The 23,260-nt window shown below is 33.1% G+C and overlaps 2 protein-coding genes and 1 non-coding gene across 4 annotated transcripts; 1 reads left to right on the top strand and 2 right to left on the bottom strand.

The window, feature by feature from the left end:
- Positions 1 to 2,187: 2,187 nt before the first annotated feature.
- On the bottom strand, positions 2,188 to 2,260 carry TRNAA-UGC (transfer RNA alanine (anticodon UGC)). Its single transcript has one exon. It is a non-coding gene; the product is annotated as a tRNA-Ala (tRNA).
- A 6,269-nt stretch (positions 2,261 to 8,529) lies between these two features.
- On the top strand, positions 8,530 to 10,281 carry LOC124823922 (caffeoyl-CoA O-methyltransferase). The gene is made up of 5 exons (XM_047296252.2): positions 8,530 to 8,694; positions 8,810 to 8,889; positions 8,969 to 9,113; positions 9,430 to 9,561; positions 9,676 to 10,281. The coding sequence occupies exons 1-5, from the start codon at positions 8,602 to 8,604 to the stop codon at positions 9,967 to 9,969; spliced, it is 744 nt and encodes a 247-aa protein (XP_047152208.1). The 5' UTR covers positions 8,530 to 8,601; the 3' UTR covers positions 9,970 to 10,281.
- Positions 10,282 to 16,129: 5,848 nt separating this feature from the next.
- LOC124823921 (putative E3 ubiquitin ligase SUD1) lies at positions 16,130 to 23,260 on the bottom strand. Of its 2 annotated transcripts, none has more exons than XM_047296248.2 (9): positions 22,732 to 23,260; positions 21,385 to 22,077; positions 19,643 to 20,407; positions 19,343 to 19,554; positions 18,896 to 19,258; positions 18,542 to 18,702; positions 18,312 to 18,475; positions 18,060 to 18,206; positions 16,130 to 16,971 (listed from the first exon to the last, which is right to left on the bottom strand). In XM_047296248.2, the coding sequence occupies exons 1-9, from the start codon at positions 23,092 to 23,094 to the stop codon at positions 16,465 to 16,467; spliced, it is 3,375 nt and encodes a 1,124-aa protein (XP_047152204.2). In that variant the 5' UTR covers positions 23,095 to 23,260; the 3' UTR covers positions 16,130 to 16,464. The 2 variants fall into 2 exon arrangements, with proteins under 2 accessions (XP_047152204.2, XP_047152206.2); XM_047296250.2 differs by having other exon boundaries at positions 18,542 to 18,699.

Below are 23,260 nucleotides of genomic sequence, written 5' to 3'. Positions count from 1 at the left end.
CTTGCTTGTCCTCAAGCAAAGTAATAAGATCCCTACAGCTTTTCAAAACTCAAACTTTGAAATTGGTTATTTGAGAAATCAATTTCATAGTCCTTAGAAGACAAATTGTGTATTCCAAACTACAGATTCAAAATCAGAAGCAAGTGGTGAATCCAGTTATCAAATAAAAGCAGGATAAAAGTGCAGCAAATTTTTCAAGACAATCAATTGTAAGAACCATTGATTCTAACCAAGGAAATTCTCTCTTGAATCTTACAAGGGTGTGTTTCTCTCATTTCCACCGAAATTGAACAAATTAAAATTGCCAATCATTTTCAATCAAACCACACACACAATCAACATGAATCTCAAGGACTTTTAAAGGTTGTAATGAGGCTGGGCTTTCAAGAATTATGGTTTTTCAAGATAACAAAAGCACAACTTTAGAAAAGAGAGCATAACTACACTTTAAACTCACTTCCAATTCTACTCTCAATTCATCCCATCTCATACCTCAAAACCCAATGTTTCTTTTCACATTCATTATTCACTCCTTCTTTTTCTTCTTTCCTTTTCTTGTTTTTTTTTTTACATTTCTATACAATACTAAGGAGTGAATTATAGTACAAAATACTCAGCCTCTTTCTTTTCCAAGTACAATTCCACCAACCAATTCCCATTTTAAAATTGAATAAAATGCACCTATGCTCTTTATCCCTAAAGTGTGCAGAGGGAAAGGATACTAATTAAAGTTAAGGTTAAGGTGCATAATTCAAAGCAATTAGAGTCAAATGGGCTATCACAAAAGGATGATTATTCCTAGGTTGGATGTTTGGCACTGAGTTATTTAAATTCAACAAAACTGCCTTGATCATTTCCATGCTTCAAGTGTGATGTTATCCAAATGAAAACTCAAGCAATATCAACTTGACAACAAACAGTGGAAACTCTTAAACTGTTTAAGGATTCACACACTCACTGGGTTTTGTGTTTGGTTTCTTTCCTTGGTATATCACTTGTTACAATTGATTATCTTAACCAATTATCCAGCACTAATATCCTAGTCCCATTTAACTATGGATTCAACCAAAATTTTCCCTTTTTCTTTTTCAGTTCTACTATTTTAGGACACTTTTTTTGAAACTTGATTTCTCTTTACCCAATTTCCTCAAGAAAGATTTTCTTATAATTCCCAAAAAAATTCATTTTAGTTGTGTATGTGCCTCTTAATAACCAAGTTGAGGGGAACTGTTTGTATTTCCTGCTAGTAAAACTCTATCAATATAGTGCTTCCCTTCAACTCAAGTTGTTGAAGGAAGACTGGATGTAGGCTTGGCCGAACCAGTATATATTTATGTGTTGATCTTTCTATCCCTTCTCTTTTATAATTGTTCATATTCTTGTTTGATTGCATTCCAAGAAAACTTCAAAATTTTGAAAAGCTTTTGAAAGAACATTTTTTAAAAAGGAAAATTCGATTCACTCCCCTCTTGGTTAAGATAATTGGCCTAACTTTTTCTACACTTGTTCTATACCTTGAGTGGTTGATACTCATTGATATTAGGAGTGATTAATAATACACGTTGTAAATTAAGAATAGTTTATACTTGTTATAATCTTTGTTAAAGATTAGCTAAACCACTTAAGAAAATTGATACCAATATAAAAGTTATTTGTTACTCCTTTACTTTACAAATGTTTTTCAAAATGACTTTTAATCACATAAGTGTCTAATAATTATTATAGACAGTTTATGTGCTGCAAAAGTTATTAAATATTATTTTGCAAAAAAGTTTTACAACATTATTCAAACTTCCTTTTCTAATGTTTTTTTGTTTCACTTATTATATAGTCCACATGAATTATTACTGCCCAAGATGAATATAATCTTAAACTAATTTTGTTAATATCATACAAAATTTAAATTATTTTATTAAACTGTAAAATTAGTCCGTGAGTTTGACTCAACCTAATAGATCAAAGGTGCAAAGTGGGTTAGCTCAACTAAAATTGAATTTTCTTCAAACCATTATTATGACATGTTGAACCAATTAAAAATAGACATGTTTAGGTTTTAGTTTATATGTTAATATAAATTTAAAAGATAAATAATATCAAATCAAATAGGTTAAATAGTTTTCAAAATCTAATTAGTTGAAACAAGCCGGTACAAATTATATTTATGCAAAAAAAGAATTTTGGATGAAATGGAGATGCAGGGGATCGAACCCTGTACCTCTCGCATGCAAAGCGAGCGCTCTACCATTTGAGCTACATCCCCGGTTTACATCAAGCCTAACTAATGAAATAATATATTAAATTTCACTATTTTGATCCTAAATTTAACACATAAATGTATTTTGTAACTGTGAAATCTCAATTGATTTCGTTGTGGATTGCTATTTACTGAAAAAACTTAAATCGCATTTCAATTATTCTCAAATTAGTTTCGCTATATTTCATGAATTTGAGGTTTGTTAATATAGTTATTTTTTCTTTTACCCCTTTTACCTAACAATGAATTTATTATTAATGGGTGTTTATTTATTCTTTTTTTTCCCTTAAGGCATTAGTTGTGAAGGTTGACATTATGAGGAATGATTTAGAGAGGTGAAATGTAAGTTAATGAATATTGGATTTTGTTATTAGCGTACATTTCTCATTAAAAGAATGAAAAGATTAAAATAAATTTAATTAATATTTTTTAAATAGATGGATGAATTTCAAAGCTTTGAAAGAGTTTGATTTAAGTTAAATTAGAAGTAGTTAATCAATTGAAGAGATTATTTTCTATTAAAATGAAAGTATATTACAAAATTTTAGTACACAAAGAAACGGTACTTCCTTATTTGTTACTAGGATGATAAAAAAAATACTTTAGACTAAGTTTTGAAATAAGAATAACAGTGACGATAATAATAAAAATTGTTTGGATTCATCTTCACCAAAATTATTGATTTTATAAATGAATTTCTCTTTATTCTTGATAATTATTTTTATTTTGAACATCCAATTTTGTCCTTTTCTTTATATATTTTCATAATAATATAAATTAAATATTTTTTTACACAAATGTTAATTCAAATATATTATTTCTTTTACGTGTCTTTTTGTTGTTGGAATGAAAAAAATCAAAAACATTTTTATAATTTAATAAATATTAGCTAATTTCATTTAATTAATTTTAGGTTAAAATACTCTCTTGGTTATAGTATTTATTTGAAAATTTCAAATAAGTTTCCATATTGATTGGTCTTAATTTATTTCTTATTTTTTAAAATGTGTAATAATTAGATATTTTTTGTTAGTATTATATTTGTTGAAATTCCATAAATATCTTTTTATTTCCCAACGTCTTTGTGATTCTCTGTGCAATGCTTTTGAATATGTATAATCATTATATCTGTACAAAAAAGAGAAAAAGCAAAGCAGATAGAGCGATAATACGTTCATGCATTTAATGTTCTTATAACGTTTAGGCATGATCTGTAGTACGAGCATTTAGTGTGAGTTTGTGTTTATGAGAGTAGTATTTCATTTGATAAAATATTCAAAGTTTACTATTACTTTCTTTAGATGCGCTTTTGTCAAATACAATTTAATATTTTATACTTATCATTTTATTGTTTATCTTACTTGCTTTTAATAAAGATGTTTTAATATACATTTTTCTTAGATGTTTTACTCAATGATATTTCCTTAAGTGTTGTAATTTAAATTTCAAAACTTAGGTTATTAGACAATCTAGTTTATTTAGATCATCTTACCTTAATAACTTTCAAAATTTAATTATTTTACAATTTTACAATTTTATAATTTCATTATTTTATAATTTTATAATTTCATTATTTTATAATTTTATTATTTATAATATTATAATTTTATAACCATCACTTATTTAATAATTTTCATCAAAATATTTTATTATTATAATATTATTTTTCAACCAATGATCACTAAATTAATCTTGCCTACATTATTATTACAATAAAAATCTCCTACTACTTGTCTGGCGTCACAACTAGGGATGGCAACGGGTCGGGTCGGGCACGGGTAGTGCTTACTCGCAACCCGACCCGCTGGATAAAATCGTACCCGCTACCCGACCCGCTATCCGTCGGATACCCATTTAAAAAATACCCGCAGGTATTTTAAAACCCGCGAGTACCCGCGGATACCCGCAAAAAATTAAAAAAAATATATTTAATACATTTTAAAAATAAAATTTAAGTAAAAATACAAATATATATATATATATATATATATATAATCTAAATTAAATTAAATTAAATTAAATTAAATTAAAATTTAAGTTTAATTAAATTTAAACTAATAAAATATTATTTTATTTTATTTTTAATTAAATTTAATTACAACATATATAAATTATTTATTTTTTAATTTTTTTGCGGGTAAACGGGTACTCGCGGGACGGAAAGTATACTACCCGTACCCGACTCGTTTAGAAGCGGATATTAAAATACCCGCTACCCGTTACCCGCGGATAGTTACTACCCGCCGCGGATTTTACCCGCGGATACCAGTGCCCGCGGGTAAAATTGCCATCCCTAGTCAAAGCGTCTTCAAAAACCTATGACCTATTGAAAAATTTCTTTATCGAACAAAGACGTGGTCAATAATTTCTGCACTAACGATTTATTGATTTTGGATTGTATATAGAATAGTGAAATTCTAGTGGTTGAAATTTGTACAGAAAATTGTCATATAAATGATAATAAAATTATAAAGTAATATGTAAGATGAAATAAATAATACGATTGGACCGAACAATAATTAAGTTACAACTGAACAAGAAATTAAACAATTAAGACTTAATTAAAAATATATAAAACTCTTTATGTAACATCGCATTTTAATAGTATAAAACTACTAAAATAAAATATTATATATATATATATATATATGATGATAAACCATTAGATGAAAACAAACCTACAGAAATGTTATATATACATGTGGAACCATCTGACTCCTCATCTCTTTCACCATCATCTCTCGCTGGAACAACTGAAAATATTGTCTCCCTAAGCTCACACCATTTAAGTGATCATCGCAAAAGAGAAAACAACACAGACAAACAACACACAAGCAAGGATAAGCTAGAGTACAAACAATTAATGATATATTGGAACATGTTAAACATTATACACATGATACACATATCACACAAACCAATCAAATTGATTATGCATGACAATACTTTGACTGGATTGTCCGGACTTAGCATAAATGTCGAGTTATGGCGGGTTGTGCACTTGTGGTGGCCACTACTACTTTGCAAAGCCCTTGCCAATTGGGTTTTACCCTACCACACATCACAAGGTTAGTCCTCAAATGCCTTTTTGCCAAATGGAGAAAGGCCCCTCAGGCTTGGCCCTCCTACTACTCTCACCGCATGCGTTAAACCTCTCTATTTGTGAATGTATGGCCATTAAAGTGTCAGGATAATCCCCAATACTGAGCTCCTTGCATTCATACTAACACACTTAAAACCACCACTGAGAAGTTCCTCCTAGAACTCTTTTCCATACCTTTGAAACCATTGATATCACTTCACATTCACATAGTACACCAATACATGAGACTACTGATCATACATCAAATAAATAGAAACACCCATACAAGTCATCAGAAATCATACAATAACACAATTTCTTCATGGCATCTTGATACTCATACTTAGGTAAGGAAAACAACTCTGAAACCCTCACTAACAGCTCTGAAAGGGTCCAAAACCCTTAAACAATATAAAGAACGTCTAAAACGGACATCCAAAACCCTGAAAATTCCCCAAAAATGTTGCAATGGCGCTCAAGGTCGCCCAGGGGTGCTCGGGGAGCGCCTGGGAACGAGCTGCACAAAAACGAGGGTGCTTGGACGCGTCCAGGGGTGCCCGAGCCCCATACCAGTTGTCGACAACTTCGAAATTGGCTTTTGATGCACTTGGAACTTGTTTTAATGATTAAAGGGGTTTTCTAAACATTAGAATTGGTGGGAAATCACATTTATAAGTAGAAGTAAGCATCATTTGATCATTAAATCCAAGACTAGGTGTATCAAACCATTTTTTATACTCCAAAAGCACTTAAACTCGGATTTTCACCTTCTACACCAAATTTATGCAACCTAACCATTTGAACAAGTCCTAATTGACTCAATAATAGATTGCAAATCATGACCTATAACCCAAAACACCTGATTCAAAATATCACTTATCAAAAGCCATAAATCTAGCCTAAAATCAAGTTAAACTTCACCTATGAACCATAAACTATTCTTGTATCAGTTATATACCATTCTCACCACTCCAAAACAGTTACAAATCACCTCAAAGACATACCCAAATGTTCATTTCAATTCATACTCCTTCCCTTTAAAATTTACCTACTTAAAACCCTAAAATGGACTAAAAACTCAACCTACAAAGCCATTTTCCAGTTCAGAACAGATTTTACTGGTTTAATCATCTAGATAAGTCCTAATAGGTGTGATAACATACTCCTAACCTTCCAAAATAGTGCAGACCTTTTTCCTCACTATTTCACTACTCAACACCCTTTTTTTACGCCAAAAATGCATGAAAACAATCCCTATAAACTACTATTTTCATTTCATACAAATTTTAACCATATACCCTCCTAACAAGTTCTAAATTACCTCATGACAATACTAAAACAAATCCCATTACATTCCCATATTTATTTCTAAGTTTCACTACCCAAGACCCCTTCTTTTTAAGCTTAAAGTCTAAGTAACTTAATTTGTACCCTTACCACCACTTTAATTATGTTTCAAACAATGAAAGATCCTCATCACACACAAACAACACAGTATAAAACAACAAATTCATCTCCATATCAATTACGCTAACACCATCTCATAAAAACACAAATTTCACATACGTCAACTTTACTCCAACCCCAATTTCTACTAAAACGTCTAAAATTTATAAAATTACAAAATTTACACTACAAATACAATTAAGACAAGGTTTAGCTTCCCTTACCTTACAAGAAACAACCTTAACCCACAAAAACGTCCCGTTGGTTGCTTAAAACATAAGAAATTCCTAAACGGACCTACGAGGCACCAAAATTGAAACGGACAGAGTTTTTAAAACTCTAAATTCATCAAGAGCAACAAAAGAGAACTCAATGATACATGCATAACAACTCTATGCATGATCATTGATCGAAGCAAAGAGGACAGAAAAACAAATAGAAACTTACTTGCTCTAAGACAAAAATTGATCGGTTGGATTTGTAGACCTTGACACTATGATCGTCTAGACACCTCCTGATCGTCAAACAAATGACTTAGGAGCGAGAACACTTATAGAGAAGGTAGAGAACTCTAGAAAAGTGATTTCTAAAGAGATGATACGTTTTAAAATAATGAAACTCGTTTATAACAAAACTATTTATAACTAAACCATTTAATATTAAAATAACTGAGTCTCACTATTTTTAAACTATCATCACTTCTAAATATCATTTTTTGGAATTTTACACTTTACTTACTCAAAGCACAACAAAAATTTTAGTAGAAGGTACGGAATTTGTTAAATACTTTAAACTTAATTAAATTTATTAATCATAATAAACATATGTTTATACTTTTATGATAATAAAAAAATATAATTAAACAATTTTATATAATAATTATTGTAATGAAAAATAATATTAAACTATAAAAGAAAGTAAATATATAAAAGGAATTAATTATACAAATATTTTTTATTTGTATACATATAATAAATATAATAAAAAGAGTCTTTATCTTTTATCATAATTATTTTATTTGTAGTTTATTGCAAATGATAAAATTTTTAAAAATAATTACGCAAAAATATAATATTCATGTTCATCATTAGCCGTGGACTGTGAACAGGGCTAATGATGAAGCTTTACCAAAAGAAGAGGCAACTATTGCATGCATCTACACCAATAGGATTAAACGACCGAAACAAACCTTAATCACAGTCCAATATTTTACTCTAAATTCCTCTTCAAGAATTTGGTAAACTGAAAATAGAAAAACTTTAGAAGACAACCAACTCCTGCAACTACACACAGTGCCTTCACCAACTCCGCACCAACTTCAATAGCCATGTGTGTGGGCCCCGCCACTCTTTCACAATTCTCAATTATGACGTATTATCCAAGCAAAATAAATTCAATCCAAAAGCATAGTAACTCAGAAATACTTTTGCTAAAACTGCACTTCGATGGCCAAACCTTGAACATCATTAAAATATCCTAATTCATTAAAATGATGTTATAACCTATTTTTCACAAATGCAGAAAATCTCTCTACCAACAAAATAAACAAGACCTTAGCGGTCGTTATGAAGTGGAGCCTTAACCATGCTTGTACTAATAGACAAACCTCACCTACCCCGGACCGGACTCCGAACGGTTCAACCAAACACCAACGGTTCAACCAAACACCATTGTCCTTCATTCCATTCATCCAACCGGTTCGAACCGGCCTTTTCATTCCTTATATTAACCTCCCTTCAGCACCACCACACCTTCAAGCTCAGATCAACTCATCAAGTCACTGAAAAAGGAGATTGAAAAGGAACCAAAAAATATTCCAATGGCAAACAACGGTGAACAAAATCAAACTGAAGCTGGAAGGCACCAGGAGGTTGGGCACAAGAGTCTTCTCCAGAGTGATGCTCTTTACCAGGTACATCCATTTGCATTCCTTTGTTTATATGTTTTTCCTAATTTTGCCCCCCAAATGTTTGTAACATGTCAATTATGGGATCTTGACAAAATGGTTTTGGTTATGCTGTGTGCAGTATATTCTGGAGACCAGTGTCTACCCAAGAGAACCTGAATCCATGAAAGAATTGAGAGAGTTGACGGCAAAACACCCTTGGTATGTGTAATTCTCTGTTCAATTGACACCTATTGCTTGGTTTCTCTGCTCTGGATTTCTGAGTTTTTGAAAACAACAGGAACATCATGACTACCTCTGCTGACGAAGGACAATTCTTGAACATGCTCCTTAAGCTTATCAATGCCAAGAATACCATGGAAATTGGTGTCTACACTGGGTATTCACTGCTTGCCACCGCCCTCGCTATTCCTGATGATGGAAAGGTATAAAATCCAGAGGTTTGCACCACCAGTAATAAATCTATATTTTCTCTAAAAAAACAAAATTTTCCGATAACCATTTTCTATGCAATTATAGCATAGTGAAGTGGGTATTCATTGATTTGGTCAAGTTTTGGGAAAGAGTAACTGAATATAGTATAAGGTTCGGATATAAGTGATATATAAATTTTGTTTATCTTTTTCACTACCTTCAAACTTCAATCTAACCACACACTCATTCATCAAACGGGTCCAGTTTTGGCATCACGTGATAAGAAAAAATGTCTAAACCCTGGATTACTGCTTGTATTTGGCGCAGATCTTGGCCATGGACATTAACAGGGAGAATTACGAGCTGGGTTTACCTGTAATTAAAAAAGCTGGTGTTGACCACAAAATTGAATTCAGAGAAGGTCCTGCTCTTCCAGTTCTCGATGAGATGATTAAGGATGTAAGCTTTTTAATCTCTTATCCTCCCTGTCCCAATTGCAAGATGAAAAAGAAACATCGGTTGGAGGAGTGAAAAGAGGGTAACTGAGTAGTTATTGTGTGTTGTGAAATGCAGGAGAAGAACCATGGGAGCTATGATTTCATCTTTGTGGATGCGGACAAGGACAACTACATCAACTACCACAAAAGGTTGATTGAGCTTGTCAAAGTTGGAGGCTTGATCGGGTACGACAACACCCTATGGAACGGTTCTGTGGTGGCACCCCCTGATGCTCCTCTCAGGAAGTATGTTAGGTACTACAGGGACTTCGTGTTGGAGCTCAACAAGGCCTTGGCTGTGGACCCCAGAATCGAAATCTGCATGCTTCCGGTTGGTGATGGAATCACTCTCTGCCGCCGGATCAAGTGATTGCTTGTGTTGTTGCTTTGCTTCTTCTTCACACCTCATGATGATGATTGCTGTAGTGATCATTGAGTTGCAGCTAATGGATTTAAAAGAAATCTATACTTTTCTTTTACTTTTCAGCAAAATATTTTCTGTCCGTATTTTTCTCTATTATTCATATGCAATTGCCAAGTGACTTTTCTCTTATTTGATGTATTGCCATCAATTTGGTTTATTGTGAAGCCAATGATTAGGAAATGATGCATATGTTGAGGAGAGGGTGGATCAAGAACTTCTGTTTCAAATAAAAAACTGTCAAAAGATTCATTTTCTCTACAGTTATTGTGATGAAGGTGGATCACCAAAAAATAATTGAAGAATTGAATAAATCTGAAATGAGAATTATAAGGACTGAATGAAGTCTGGGCAAAATCAGTTCTATATCTTTAACAATTGCTGAATTAACAATGCAAGAGAGAAGAAAAATGCTCCATTGTTAGAAATTATTTCCGGAATTTTTATTTTTGTTCACCTTTTGATTTCGCATTCTATATCTTTCCTACTTTCTATCAAACATATTCCTACCTGTTTTTTTTTCTTTTTCATAACTTCAGTTCTACCAAATACCACCAATATTAATTTATTTTGGTTAACTACCCTAATCACAGACAAATCAGATTGGGCACTCTATGTAAGGATTACACAATGTGACTATCTGATACCTTTCTCACAAGGTGTAAGGGTACATAAACATTCAATACACGCATTTAATATTTCATATGAAACGAGTCAATTGGAAAAAATCCCTTTATGATATATATATTTGTGTGTGTGTGTTTGTATAGTTTTTGTAAATATAAAAGTTAAATATAAAATACAAACATGTTTTCAACTTGTATTTTAACTTAATACTCAATAAATTTATTATATAATTAAACTTTTATTCTTAATGATTAAACTTGTAAGTACAATATAATTGCAGGGAAGACCCACTGGTGACTGTATTTTGTGTCTGCAGAATTGTTTCACTATTTAATATATTGTATTCTTTATTATGTTGAACATATTTTCTAATTATTTAAAACAGTTAAAGTATATATGTAAAGTAAATATTGTAAAAAAGAACGTATTAACTGAAAGCATTATATATTTATATTATTAAAGTTTTCTTTAATTGAAAAATCAAATAAAGATCGATGTTTAATAGTTTAATAGTTATTAACATATATATAAATAACAAAAATAATGTGTAACAATTGAGTTTTAAGTAAATTTAATAAATAAAAATCATAATTTACTTTTCAAGCAGTCTCTTTAACTTTTTTTTAGAACACATAGTTCATAATTTCTTGAGTTTTAAAAAACTATAAATAAAAACTTAATATTGTGATTTACTTATAACACACTTAACAAATTTAGCACACATGCATATACACAAACGGGCACACCCCATTCTCATCCACCCACCCATTTTAAGCTTATTTTCCTAAAAATGGAAATAAATTTCTATGTTATTTTTTTATTACTAATTTTATCTTTTTGTAATTTTTAGTTATTTATTCATTTAATAAATTGTTAAAAAAATTATACTTAAAATATTTATTTTTTAAAAAATAGTTGATTTTTAAAATAAATAAATAATTATTATTTTGAATATGTGTCCTTAAATACTAGTGATTTACTTTATTATCCATACAAGCATTTCAAAAATTAGATTTTTAATCATTTGATATTTTTATTTATTTATTTATTTATATTATCTTGCTGCCGTATATAAAATTTATTTTATTTTTTATCTATTTATTTTATTTTTAAATTGATTTGCCTCAAAATGGAAATACATTTCTATACTATTTTTCATTATTAATTGTAATATTTTATAATTTCTTATTACTTACTCATTTAATAAATTATTACATAATAACTTATATTTAAAGTGATAATTATTTTTTATACTATTTTTTTCATTTTTAATTTTATCCTTTTATAATTTTTAATTACTTCATCATTTAATAAATTATTAAATAGTAACTTAAATTTAAGGTTTTAATTATTTTTCTATACTATTTTTTAAAGTGTCACTTTATTTTTCTATCCATTTAATTTATTTTATACTAATTTACCATACAAGTGAAAGTATATTTTAATTCTATCATTTAATATATAATAAATTATTGACCCTAGATAGATGATATTCCTTATCCAAAATATAAAATAATTGAGAAGGAGTGAGTGTAATTTAAAGCATCTAGACATTGAGAGGACTAATATGTATATTTATTAATGTTTTTTTGTAGTTATACAAGACATTAATTTGTGATTTAAACTTATTAATTTTTATGGTTTCGTAGGAAAAAAAAGATAGTCGTCCAGCAGACACAAAGACTTAATGATGCATTACACATACTCCCACATGGTGGTTATGCATTATTAGAAAAAGAATATTAAAAAAACTAGTGTTGAGGCTTTATGTCTTGAGTCACCTGACTTAGTACCTCCATCAGCTAAGTATGAATTATGGAAGGCTACACGAACTAAGTCTGATGGTCAAATGACATCCCAGACGACTCAAGTTATATCACAAAGAATTGTAGGTAGACACTCTTAACCCATTATCATAGTTCATATAAATTTTATGTAACAAACCTTTTTATGTATCAAAGTTCATTACAATATGCAGGATGAGTTAGTTGAGCAATAGACTTAGGGTACATTTGTGGGCCAAGGTAGGGAGGACATCCTAGCAACAACCATAGATCGGCTAGACCACCCAAATCGTGTGTGTGCCGTTAGATGATCTATTGGACTGAGAAACTACTTTGGCCCTAAACCAAAAAGGATAGACGCCTTGAGTTAGAAGGCGTTGAGGAAGTTGGAGCAACAGATGGAGCTCCAAATGGAGGAAAAATTCAATGAGCGCATGAGCATTGTCATGGAATGCCTCGAACAATAAGAGCAATATCACAAGCTTCTTAAGGAAAAAATTCAGATGATGTTCTAACAAAAGAGGGAGGACATCCCCACAAAAGATCTAACCATACGTCGTGTGAGTACCAAAAGCTCATGCCCTACTGCAAATCCTACTGATTACAGTTGTTAGTATGAGCTTTTGGTTAATGAAGATCTTCCGCACGTAGTGATCGTGGGATGACAGATTGCAGGAGGACAAACCATTCATGGTGGTCTTTTATTGTCCACCCATGCGCGAGTAACAATTCATGAAGTCAGAGACCCCCATGCTCAAGAGCCTATGCCAACTTCTGAAATACAATTCGTGGGGAAGGCCTTAGGCACATTTATAGCTTGGCCTAAGGTTATGATCATGCCATATTTTAGCCCACTAGCGGTATTATATTGTTATTCTTAGTATTTTAATGTTCAAGTTATAAATAAATTATTCATAAATTTTATAAATGTTTTTTTTAGTTCTACCGTCTTGACAAACAGCTAATGGCTAAACTTGTGAGCCATGAAGGTGATACGATAGCAGAAGATGGTCATGATCCTCTAGCCAAGTTGATGAAAAAAAATACACAAGTTGAATAAAGAATCGATAGAGCTAGAGTGGGAGTTTAGAGTATTTGGCCTCTAGTATCATGTGCCATTGTATATTACTCTAAATGATGCACTGGAGGTCGTTGGTAGAGAAATAATGTTAAACATTTCAGTCATACAACTATGGTACATGTAAGATTTTTAATTGTGTTTCACTTTTTAAAAATTCAAATTATTACTTTTTAATATATACTTAACTTTATTGTTATAGGTACATGGACACTATCATAGTGGACCAAGGTTGGGCAACCATGTAAGGCTTTTTTCAACCTCAAGTCATTCAACCATTTGAAAACACACTAAAATACAAGCAATTATATATGCAAACATAGATGGATGAGTCTAAAAGAGAGTTGTATATCGTGTTATACATTGATGGGTATGTGTTACTCAATATTGTCCACTTTTATCAACATTTAATTAATAGATTCACTATTTTTTGGTACATGATAGGGACCATTAGCAAATGATTGTGATCAACCAAGACAAGCCCAAGTTGATGGTTTTATTCCCTACATAAGAAGATGAAATTTGACTTGAAATCCTTGTTACAAACGTAAGTATTATATTATTTCATATCAATTCATTCTGATATTATATTAACTTATGTTTCAAATGTTTCAAAAAATAATAGAGTTATGGGTAGGCCCAAATTGAAGCAAATTGAAATAATATATCATAAGGTTGACATTCATTGATATTTAACTTACTAATTTTCGTATGTGAAATTTAGACCATCATACTTAGAGCTGTCAAAACGGGCTACCCGGCCAGACTCGGCCCAGTCCACCACGGTTTGGTCACTTAGTGAGCCAACCTAACCCGGTTCATTTATTAGCGAGTCAGAAAAATTCAAATTCGACCCATCCCACCACGGGTTGGTGGGTAAACGTGTTGGCTCACTGGCTCACTTAATTACAATTTTTTTTTAAATACAAAAAGTACAAACTTTCTATAATTCAAATATAAACAAATTTCACTTCCAACATGTGTGTTTAATTAATTTTGAAAATAAGGAACTTAAATAATTTTTTCAAGCAAAAACAAAATAATAAATATTTTCTTATAAAATTAAAATTAAATTTTAATAAAATAAAATTAGGTAGGTGGGTTGGTGGGCCAACCCGGCCCACCACGGGTTCAACCTGCATGAGCGGGGTTTAAATGAGCCGGATTAAAATCTGACCCGCATAAAAAAATATAACTTTTTTCAAACCCAGCCCAGCTTAAACCCGTGGTGGGCCGGGATGGTCCATGGGTTGTGACCCATTTTGACTGCTCTAATCATACTATTTTTTTTTGTCATGTTTAGTGTAAAAAGCAGACAAATTTCTAGGCATGCGGGTGATACATAATGTCATGGATGAAGACCTTCATCCGAGTATGAATTAAAGATTATTGGACTAAGGTAATAATTTAGCTTTGAAATCTTACAAATCACATTCACTTTCAACATTAGAATGAAAATAATAGTAAAATTTTCTTGATTTTGCAGCGATCCAACAATCCATCTTTATTAACAGATGCCACAATTAGAAAGCTAAGGTAGGAATGGACATGATATCTTTTGGAAAGATGGAGTTAGGCTAAAACAGTTTACTTTAAGTTATTTTTTGTTTTAATATTGATAGCTTTAGTTTTTAGTTTTGATATAGTTTGAATTGTGAATAGATAAATTCTAGATATATCAATTGGAAATACTGATTTTCTTATTTTTAGGTGTGGTAAAATTCAAAAGAAATGAATCATTTATTAAAAAAAACCTATAACAATGTCGGCCTATGCACTACTCAAGGTTAAAATATATATTGGCGTCAGCCTATACCATGACCAACGTCAACTTACTTACAATGCAACTCTAGGAGAAAATATTCGTTGAGCGAAATTTATGGCTAAGCGATTTTGACGGCGACCCCTATAAAGCTGATGTCAACTTCTCCCTTCCCATCCCATAAAAGCCACACCCATTGATCACTACTAAGCGCGAGAGAATTGTGTTGAACTCCATATAACGTCACATGTTATAAGAGTTCGACATCAAGTAATATCGATTTTATAGGCCAACGTTAATTTAACACTCTTGATATAATGTCGATTTCGTATTAGACGTTAAAGGCCAAAAAATACCAACATTGAAATCTTTTTTGTACCAGTTATCTGAACTAAGGGTAGGATGTATTCCGAAAATTTTTAGAACTGATTTAGTATATTTTTAAATTTAATAAATCTTCATCTTTATATCAATTTTTACTCAATGTAAAATTTCCAATAATTTTCCCAAGAAACAGAAAAACTAACCTGATTCTAATATCACTTGTTAAATTTATTGAAAAAAAAATCACAAAAGAAACACAACACAATAAGAATCAAGCTCAATCACACAAAAAATTAATACCAATCTTAAGTAAACTTTAAAACAATGAATTAATAAATCTATTCATTATACGGTGCTTAACTGTTTCATTTTTATTGAGATTTAAACTAATACTTAGATCCCAATAACTATATTTTAATATCGTCTTTGACCTTTCACCCTTCTGCTATAAAGATGTATTACTTAGCGTTGGATGTACAAGGAAATCTTTCATCAAGGGTACATAGATTCCAGCCACGTTTAACCGGTTAAAAGTATCAATCAAACTAGTAACTAATGTGTAATTACCAGAACATTTAACTACAATAACTATGTTGTTAGGTATGTCTCATAGCATGCCTTCAACTTCCCTATTTCACAAAGAATTATTTTGAAAAAAAACAATGCGCTATCAACAATTTTATTTTTCCCCTTTTAGCTAAATTTAAACAAGCACGCACAGAAGTGTTAAGTGTTAACTACAGCACAGTTGCGTCATGACGAGGTGTTATAACTACCCAAAATAGGTGGAGTATACATGAGATTCACGAACCTCGTCTGCCCGATAGACTTCACCAACCTACAGTGGCCTTCCTACCTGAAAATACATTTCAGCCTACATGTTGATGATTTACACGCCTCAACCGTAGTCCAACATCTGCATCATGATCTTGTTGATTTAAGCCCGTACCAAGTAAAATAGTGTCCTGCAATTCTGTAGAAGTTGCTGCTTCATTTGCTTTCTCAACATGTTCTCCGTAGTTATGCAACCTTCGGCCAATGAGATACCGGTCATCGCGTATTGAGTTATGAAGATTTGTGAACCAGACATGGAATCTTTTGGCACAGAAGCACAAGAAACTGAAACAGAGGCATCCCAACCATGCAAACCGATAGACAGCAGAATTGATCACCAACGGATACCCAAGCACTGGGAATACACCTTTGGCCAAAACATAAGGTACACATAATGCCGTCAACAACTTCATTATGATCGGAAGTACAATCTCCCGAAGGACCCAGAGACCTTGCAACCTGGAAAACCCATCCTCTCTCACCCTCTCAAATTTGACTCGCCAACTTTCATCCACCAAAGGCATCATGTGGTCCAACATAACCTAATGAAAGAACCAAGTCAACAATTTAAAAATACCAAATAGATACATTCAACTCAATCATGTAACAAACATTTGGGAGATAGATAATCATTTACAAACGGGATGTGCCAAATAAATTTCACACATAAAAGGATAGGGAAGAGCAAAAGGGGGCAACTCAAATTGTTAGTTTGTTAAGAAAAGGTTTCCCATCTTCGTCAGCTGAATGGAAATTGATCATCTGAAATTCGTACATGGTAACCAAACTAAGTCGTAGTTCATCAAACTAAATCTCCAAGTAAAAAGCTCTCCTCTGATTACAATTCCAAGAAACCAAGTAAACTCACCCAGATTTTCCCTCTAAACTCATTTCTCCAAATTCTATTCATTCTTACCAACCTACTATAAATCATTCAAAATTCAGTATTTATCAACCCTTGCCAATTTAACCCCACCCCCCTAACTTCACAATACCCTATTATGTTTCTTTTTTAAGTCTACCAGAAAATGAAGAAAAAATACCATGTACCCAAAAAAAATTATATCAGAAATATGAAGAAATAACCAACCTTTAACCCCACAATGGTGTTAGCAACATCAATAAAACATGTCATTGGCATTATATACTAACTTCTTTGTGATTTGAAGCCAACACTTACATAACCAGTCCCAAATTCCCCAGCCCAGATTACAATGAGGTTTATGTTTAGGTTGTCAGCAACTAGCATAAAACTTGGTTAGTCTTTCATGACAATAATAGATGAGGAAACAAACAAGAAAAAAACGTAACAAGTCTTAAACTAAGAGTGATTGGTTGGGGCTACATGAATCACATAATGCCATTGGGTTGAAAATAAACATATAGGAGAAATATTCCAGAAAATTGATACCATAAATACCGATTCAGCAGGATATAAATTTACCAGGAATAGTGTACTGCAGAAATAAGATTTTTTTCTTATTTTTTACACAAAAAGTAGGTTTTCCACATCACATCAATCATAATATATTTTGTACATACCATTCAGTATTTAATAAACTTGTTAAAGTTTTGTACCAGAAAAATTAAAGCCAGGAAAAAAGCTGATAATAAAAGGAAACAAACTCACCAATCTAGTCCATATCTTCAGAAATATAAGGCCTAATGCCCAGTCTTGATAAAGGAGGAATACTGGACTTTCATCCACAGGAACTCTCATTGGCACAATCACCAAAAGCTCAAAGAGAAGACCAATTAGCACTGGGATAATGAATATCTGATAAAACATAGGAATTAATATACTTACAAGCAAATACAGATATATGCAAAATCAAATGACCAGCTTCAGTAACACAGTGATTAGCAAGAGGATCATCCTTACCCATATAGACAGAAGTGCAGAACTCTTCACCAGAATGCCACACCATTTCCATACTTGGCCAAACAAAACAGAAGCTCTCCTTTTTCTTATCTGTTCAATTGAGTATCTAACTCCAGCAACAGCAGTCCAGATTACATAGCTTCCAATGATAAATGCATACAGATCTGTGAAAAGAAATAAGGTCATAAACACATGCAAAGTTTGAAAACCTAGTTCAATCATTTACATACCATTGCATTTAATCCCATGAGTTATGGGAAGGCGAGGAATAAAATTGAAAAGTGCCCGGCCTAGTGAAATTGGTACAACTATCAGAGCAGAGTTGAAGACCAGGAGTGTCATCCAAGCAATCACCAGCAGAAGAACAATGCGAAGCACAAAGGCATAACTGCTATAGCCATAGCAAAATATTTAATTAGATGGTGACATGGTAACTAACAACAGCTAAAACAAGCATATGTAAAGAAACTGATGAGTCTGCTAGATTCGTTTCTTGCATTGAGTTAACTAAAAAAATTGGGAGAATGAAATATAAGATAATTCATAAATGATAGTTGTAGGATTTCCATCAGAAGGGAACTCACTCTGAGTCCGATTGCTCATCATTCTCATAATCCTCTACAGCATTCAGTTCTCCAACTGTACTAACGGCCCTGTTCAAATTATCACCTGCAAATGGCATCAAGCCCAGATCATGCACTCCAGCTTGTACTACTTGTAGCCTTTCTTGCCTACCTGGCTCTCCATTTCCATTATCTTGATTTACACTGTCATCAGGTCTAGGCAGTAAGAAATCAATCAAACCAAGAGCCCAACCAACAGCAGTAAACCAATAGCGAAGTAGAGATTTTATAGTTGTCCTCAATTTAAAATGCTCAATAGCAAATGGGATACAAATCTGAAAGAGAAGCATGTCAGCTGGAATTTCGGTGAACGGATCAGATACCCTGCAAAAACATTCATATTCATAATTTAAAACTGTGATACAATATCCATGGAAACTACCAAAATTGATGAAGGGGCTAGCTTACGATATGTCAAGTGGGAAAATGGAAGGTGCCATCCGCATGGCAAGTTTGACAGGCAAGAATACCAGCATCACAATCAGACTCCCATAAACTGCAACAGATAATAAAACCCTGCGAGCATGTTTGTGCACAGGATCATCTATAAGATCACGAAATGGATTATAGTTTGGATCTGCAGGGTCCCGAAGGAAGTACAAAACTCCATTACGTAAAACCTGTCATTGCAAACAAATAAATCATGTGAAACGGTGAATAACAATATAAGCAGGACTTTAAAAACTATATCGTGTGACAAGAAGTTACCCCTCTAAGAAGGCTGACAAATATGCTAATCTGTAGCATGTACACAATCCCAACAACCCAATGAACCAATGAGCTTGCTAAAGGGGATGCAGAGAAGAACTGAACTCTGTGAACCATTGTCTTCCCAAACATCTGAATGGTACAAACATCAAGCCACCACCCACACATCAAAGGAAATACCCCAAGCTCAATTATTAAGAGGAAAGCAACCTTAACCATGGTCATCAAATGCTTCATTGCTGCCAAAAACTGCCTGAAGAGGGATGGTATTGTCTCTGCAATAGAAGCAATCCCATAAAACCTTCCCATGGTCAAAGGCTCACCCTTTGTGTAACGAATTAAAGCAACAATCCCAAAGTAGCAGAAAATTAGAGTAAGTATAAAAACATATCCAATAGCTAGAGTAGTAACATCAGAAAGCCTTGAGGTTCCAATCAAGCCTCCTTTCAAGATAACAGCTGAGGCAGATGTTATGTTGTTTGACATTTCACTCAACTCACTAGTGTTCGCTTTCACCATTTCTGCAACCTGACCAATTGTCCCACTTTCTTGAGTTTCAGATGACAAGTTTTTAACAGCTGTTAATGCATTCTTTAATGTAATATTTGCCAGAGAAAGAGATGTGTCTGCAATTGGGGCCACAGCTGACAACACAGGACCACTAGCAGTTGAGAAGAACCAGGATAGGTAATGGAGTATGATACGACCCAATGAGAATGGCACAAAGATTACAACACCAAGGAAAATCATATTGCTCGCCAGCACCTGCTTAGAGAAAATAAATTCAGTTTGAAGTAAGAAATGTGACAAGTAGCAAATTCATTTTTCCAGAGAACAAAAGAAGACGATTTCATACAAAATTAATCAGAAAAAGCAACAATTTAAAAAGCATAAGAATTTCTTCGGTCAACAATATACAATGAACCCTAGACATAGGTAAATAATCAGAGAAAAATTTATTTTCAGTGAAATATAATAAAATTTAGACTACAAACAATAGCATCAACAGAATGATCAATCAACATAAGGAAAATAAAGTGAACTACAAATTCTTTCTTTAGTGATAAAAAATTCATGCCACATTTGATTTTGAGTGAACAAACTCATCAAACAAATAGAATTTAAATCCAACTCAATCTTATAAAGCAACTTATGAGATTAAGTTTGCACCCACTTATATGCTATAATTTGGTTATATTTCTAGTTAATGTAAGATCTCCAACACACCGAGAACTGAACATCTAGAGCATGAGGAATCAAATAATGGATGGCATAATAGGCTATATCGTATCTTAAGAAAGTAAAATCTAAATCTAACTCAACCTTTATAAGGTAAGATTTTCACCTACTTATATATTGAGACTTGGTCATATCTCTAGTTAACATAAGATCTCCAACAGAACCATTGAAAATCATGCGATTACAAGTTCCTAAGTACTTAATACTTATAATTAATATTAAGGAGACAACAAATTTTAACCAGCTTATATCATATAAAATCCTATCATCCACATGGAATTACAAAAGTTAATTATCAAGGGTACATCTCATTCATTACCCCAAAGAAGCAGACCAAGAAGATCATTTCCGCATATATAATATAAATAATACTTGAGTAGACAGTACAGCTTGTCTACCTCAATAATCTAATACATTTTGATAAACACTTACTAAGTAATGGAATTTAGTAATTTATTAAAATTCATTAAATCAGAAGTTATTTAAAAATCAGTTAGACTTACAGTAAATGCATTTTCAACCAAATGAAAAACTGGACCCTGCATGCCAACAAGTTCATCAAAGGGAACATCTTCAGCTCCATCAGCATCATCCAGACCATCAAACATCTGTTCAACATGTGCCTCAAGTCGTGCAGCTTGCATCTCCCACCGTGCAGCAACATTTTCAGCATTTCTCCTAATTACTTGGCCTGCACCTGCAATTCCTTGTGCTCCACCAGCATCTTCACCATTTCCATCAGCATTTGCATTTCGATTAGCTTGTACAGGTGGTCTTCTAGCCATTCGAGCACCATTTCTGTCCACTTCATCTTCTCTATCAGCATCCTGACCCCCAATTTCTCGCAAATGCCTAAAGTAATCTCTCAAAGAAGTGGCCCCAAGAAAAATGAAGACAATGCTTGCAGAAAGTAGAAAACCATGGAGGCAATCAGTCAAGATAACAGCTGTCGATAAATGGCTTAAGAATAACCTCTGGGCTTCACCTAAACTCCTCACAAAAGCTAACCGCCATATCCAGAATGTTATGAAAGGTATAATTAAGAGCCACACAGATAGCACAAAACTCAGGCGCAAAAAGAATTGAAGAACATGACATGCTTTCATTGCCATTCCAACCACAAACTCTTGAAAAGGTAACCTAGTTGGGGCATTCTCAGCATAAACAGGAGAGAATGAAAATGCATGCTTGCAGACCTGCAGCACATATGAAGCACATTTATAAGAAAAAAAAATCCCAATAAGGAAGAAACAGGTACATAAAAATGGTGCAAGGAGGGGTTAATTTACTTTGACAGATTTTGGAATAAAAAACCTACCATTTAACATAGCATTTGCATAATTTACAAAAACAAATCTATAGCGTGCTTAATAAACTCTTGTAAGACTAAGACCAAGGATAATTATTTTTTATTCTCTTTTTGTTGATGCTATCAAGTTCAAAATTGCAAATTGTTGTGCCTCAGCAACCGACTTTAGCTTTCAACTATAACCATTAGGCATAAACAGGTATAATACATTCCTAGCATTAGCCGTTCAATATTTTAACATGAAGAGGAAATCTAACATATGGCAGCCCTATTTGGTTTCCACTTTCCATCATCCTTAGCAACAAAATGACAAATTAAGAAATTTTTGGATCTTTAACTTCATCACTGGAAAACTTATTCCTGCACAAGTTACCGTAATTCATTCATCAATCAGAAGCAGTACAAAATACACGCTACTCTGCGATAAAAATAACTAATACGACGTCGTTTACACAAGAACAAGTCCCAAACACAAAAAAATTCGGATCAGAAATCCAATAAAAACATGTTAATTCACGTTGAAGATCAGATAGGGTAAAACCTCGCATTGGCGCGCGTTGCTGTGATTAAGCCACTGAAGGAGACAATCCTGGTGCACAAACTTGATGCTCCCGCTGCAAGCGCACGGATACCGGAGTGGATTCTCGGCGTCGCCAGGGTTCCGGCAAATCCGGCATACGTCCTCTTCCTCCTCCTCCTCGTCATCGTACTTGGCTGGCACGGCTGCCGTCCCCATCGCCGAAGAGGTAGACTCGATCTCCTTTCCCTTGGGACCGCGCGGCGACGAAGCGGAGGAGGAGGAAGAGGAGGAGGAAGGGGAAGACGACGACGGGGAATTGGCGAGTGTCTCGACGGGGATGGGACCTCCGTCAAGGGAAGGAGGTGGTTCGTGGGCGATCTCCATGACGGTTTGGACCGAAACGGCCGGGGACCGAGTCGGCGGTGAGTCAGGGCGGGTCAGGGAGAAAGTCGGTGAGGGCGAGAAAATGAAGGGAGAGAAAAAAGGGAGAGAGAGATGAGAGAAAATGGAGAGTGATTGAAGATTTTGCCGTGGAGATTTAGGGTTTTCC

The sequence above is a fragment of the Vigna umbellata genome, chromosome 1, assembly GCF_029865625.1.
Source record: "Vigna umbellata cultivar VRB3 chromosome 1, Vumbellata_1.0, whole genome shotgun sequence".
Taxonomy (NCBI): domain Eukaryota; kingdom Viridiplantae; phylum Streptophyta; class Magnoliopsida; order Fabales; family Fabaceae; genus Vigna; species Vigna umbellata.
The sequence above is the reverse complement of the archived record's forward strand: the minus strand, read 5'-3'. Positions and strand labels throughout refer to the sequence as shown.

Bases quoted from the DNA above. Each gene is read 5' to 3' on its own strand.
- LOC124823922 (XM_047296252.2), top strand. From the start codon at position 8,602: ATGGCAAACAACGGTGAACAAAATCAAACTGAAGCTGGAAGGCACCAG. The intron at 9,114-9,429 runs GTATAAAATCCA...TATTTGGCGCAG, and splicing joins CTATTCCTGATGATGGAAAG to ATCTTGGCCATGGACATTAA. The intron at 9,562-9,675 runs GTAAGCTTTTTA...TGTGAAATGCAG, and splicing joins TCGATGAGATGATTAAGGAT to GAGAAGAACCATGGGAGCTA.
- LOC124823921 (XM_047296248.2), bottom strand. From the start codon at position 23,094: ATGGAGATCGCCCACGAACCACCTCCTTCCCTTGACGGAGGTCCCATC. The intron at 20,408-21,384 runs GTAAGTCTAACT...TTCTCTAAGCAG, and splicing joins TGGTTGAAAATGCATTTACT to GTGCTGGCGAGCAATATGAT. The intron at 18,207-18,311 runs GTAAGGATGATC...ATGTTTTATCAG, and splicing joins CTGCACTTCTGTCTATATGG to ATATTCATTATCCCAGTGCT.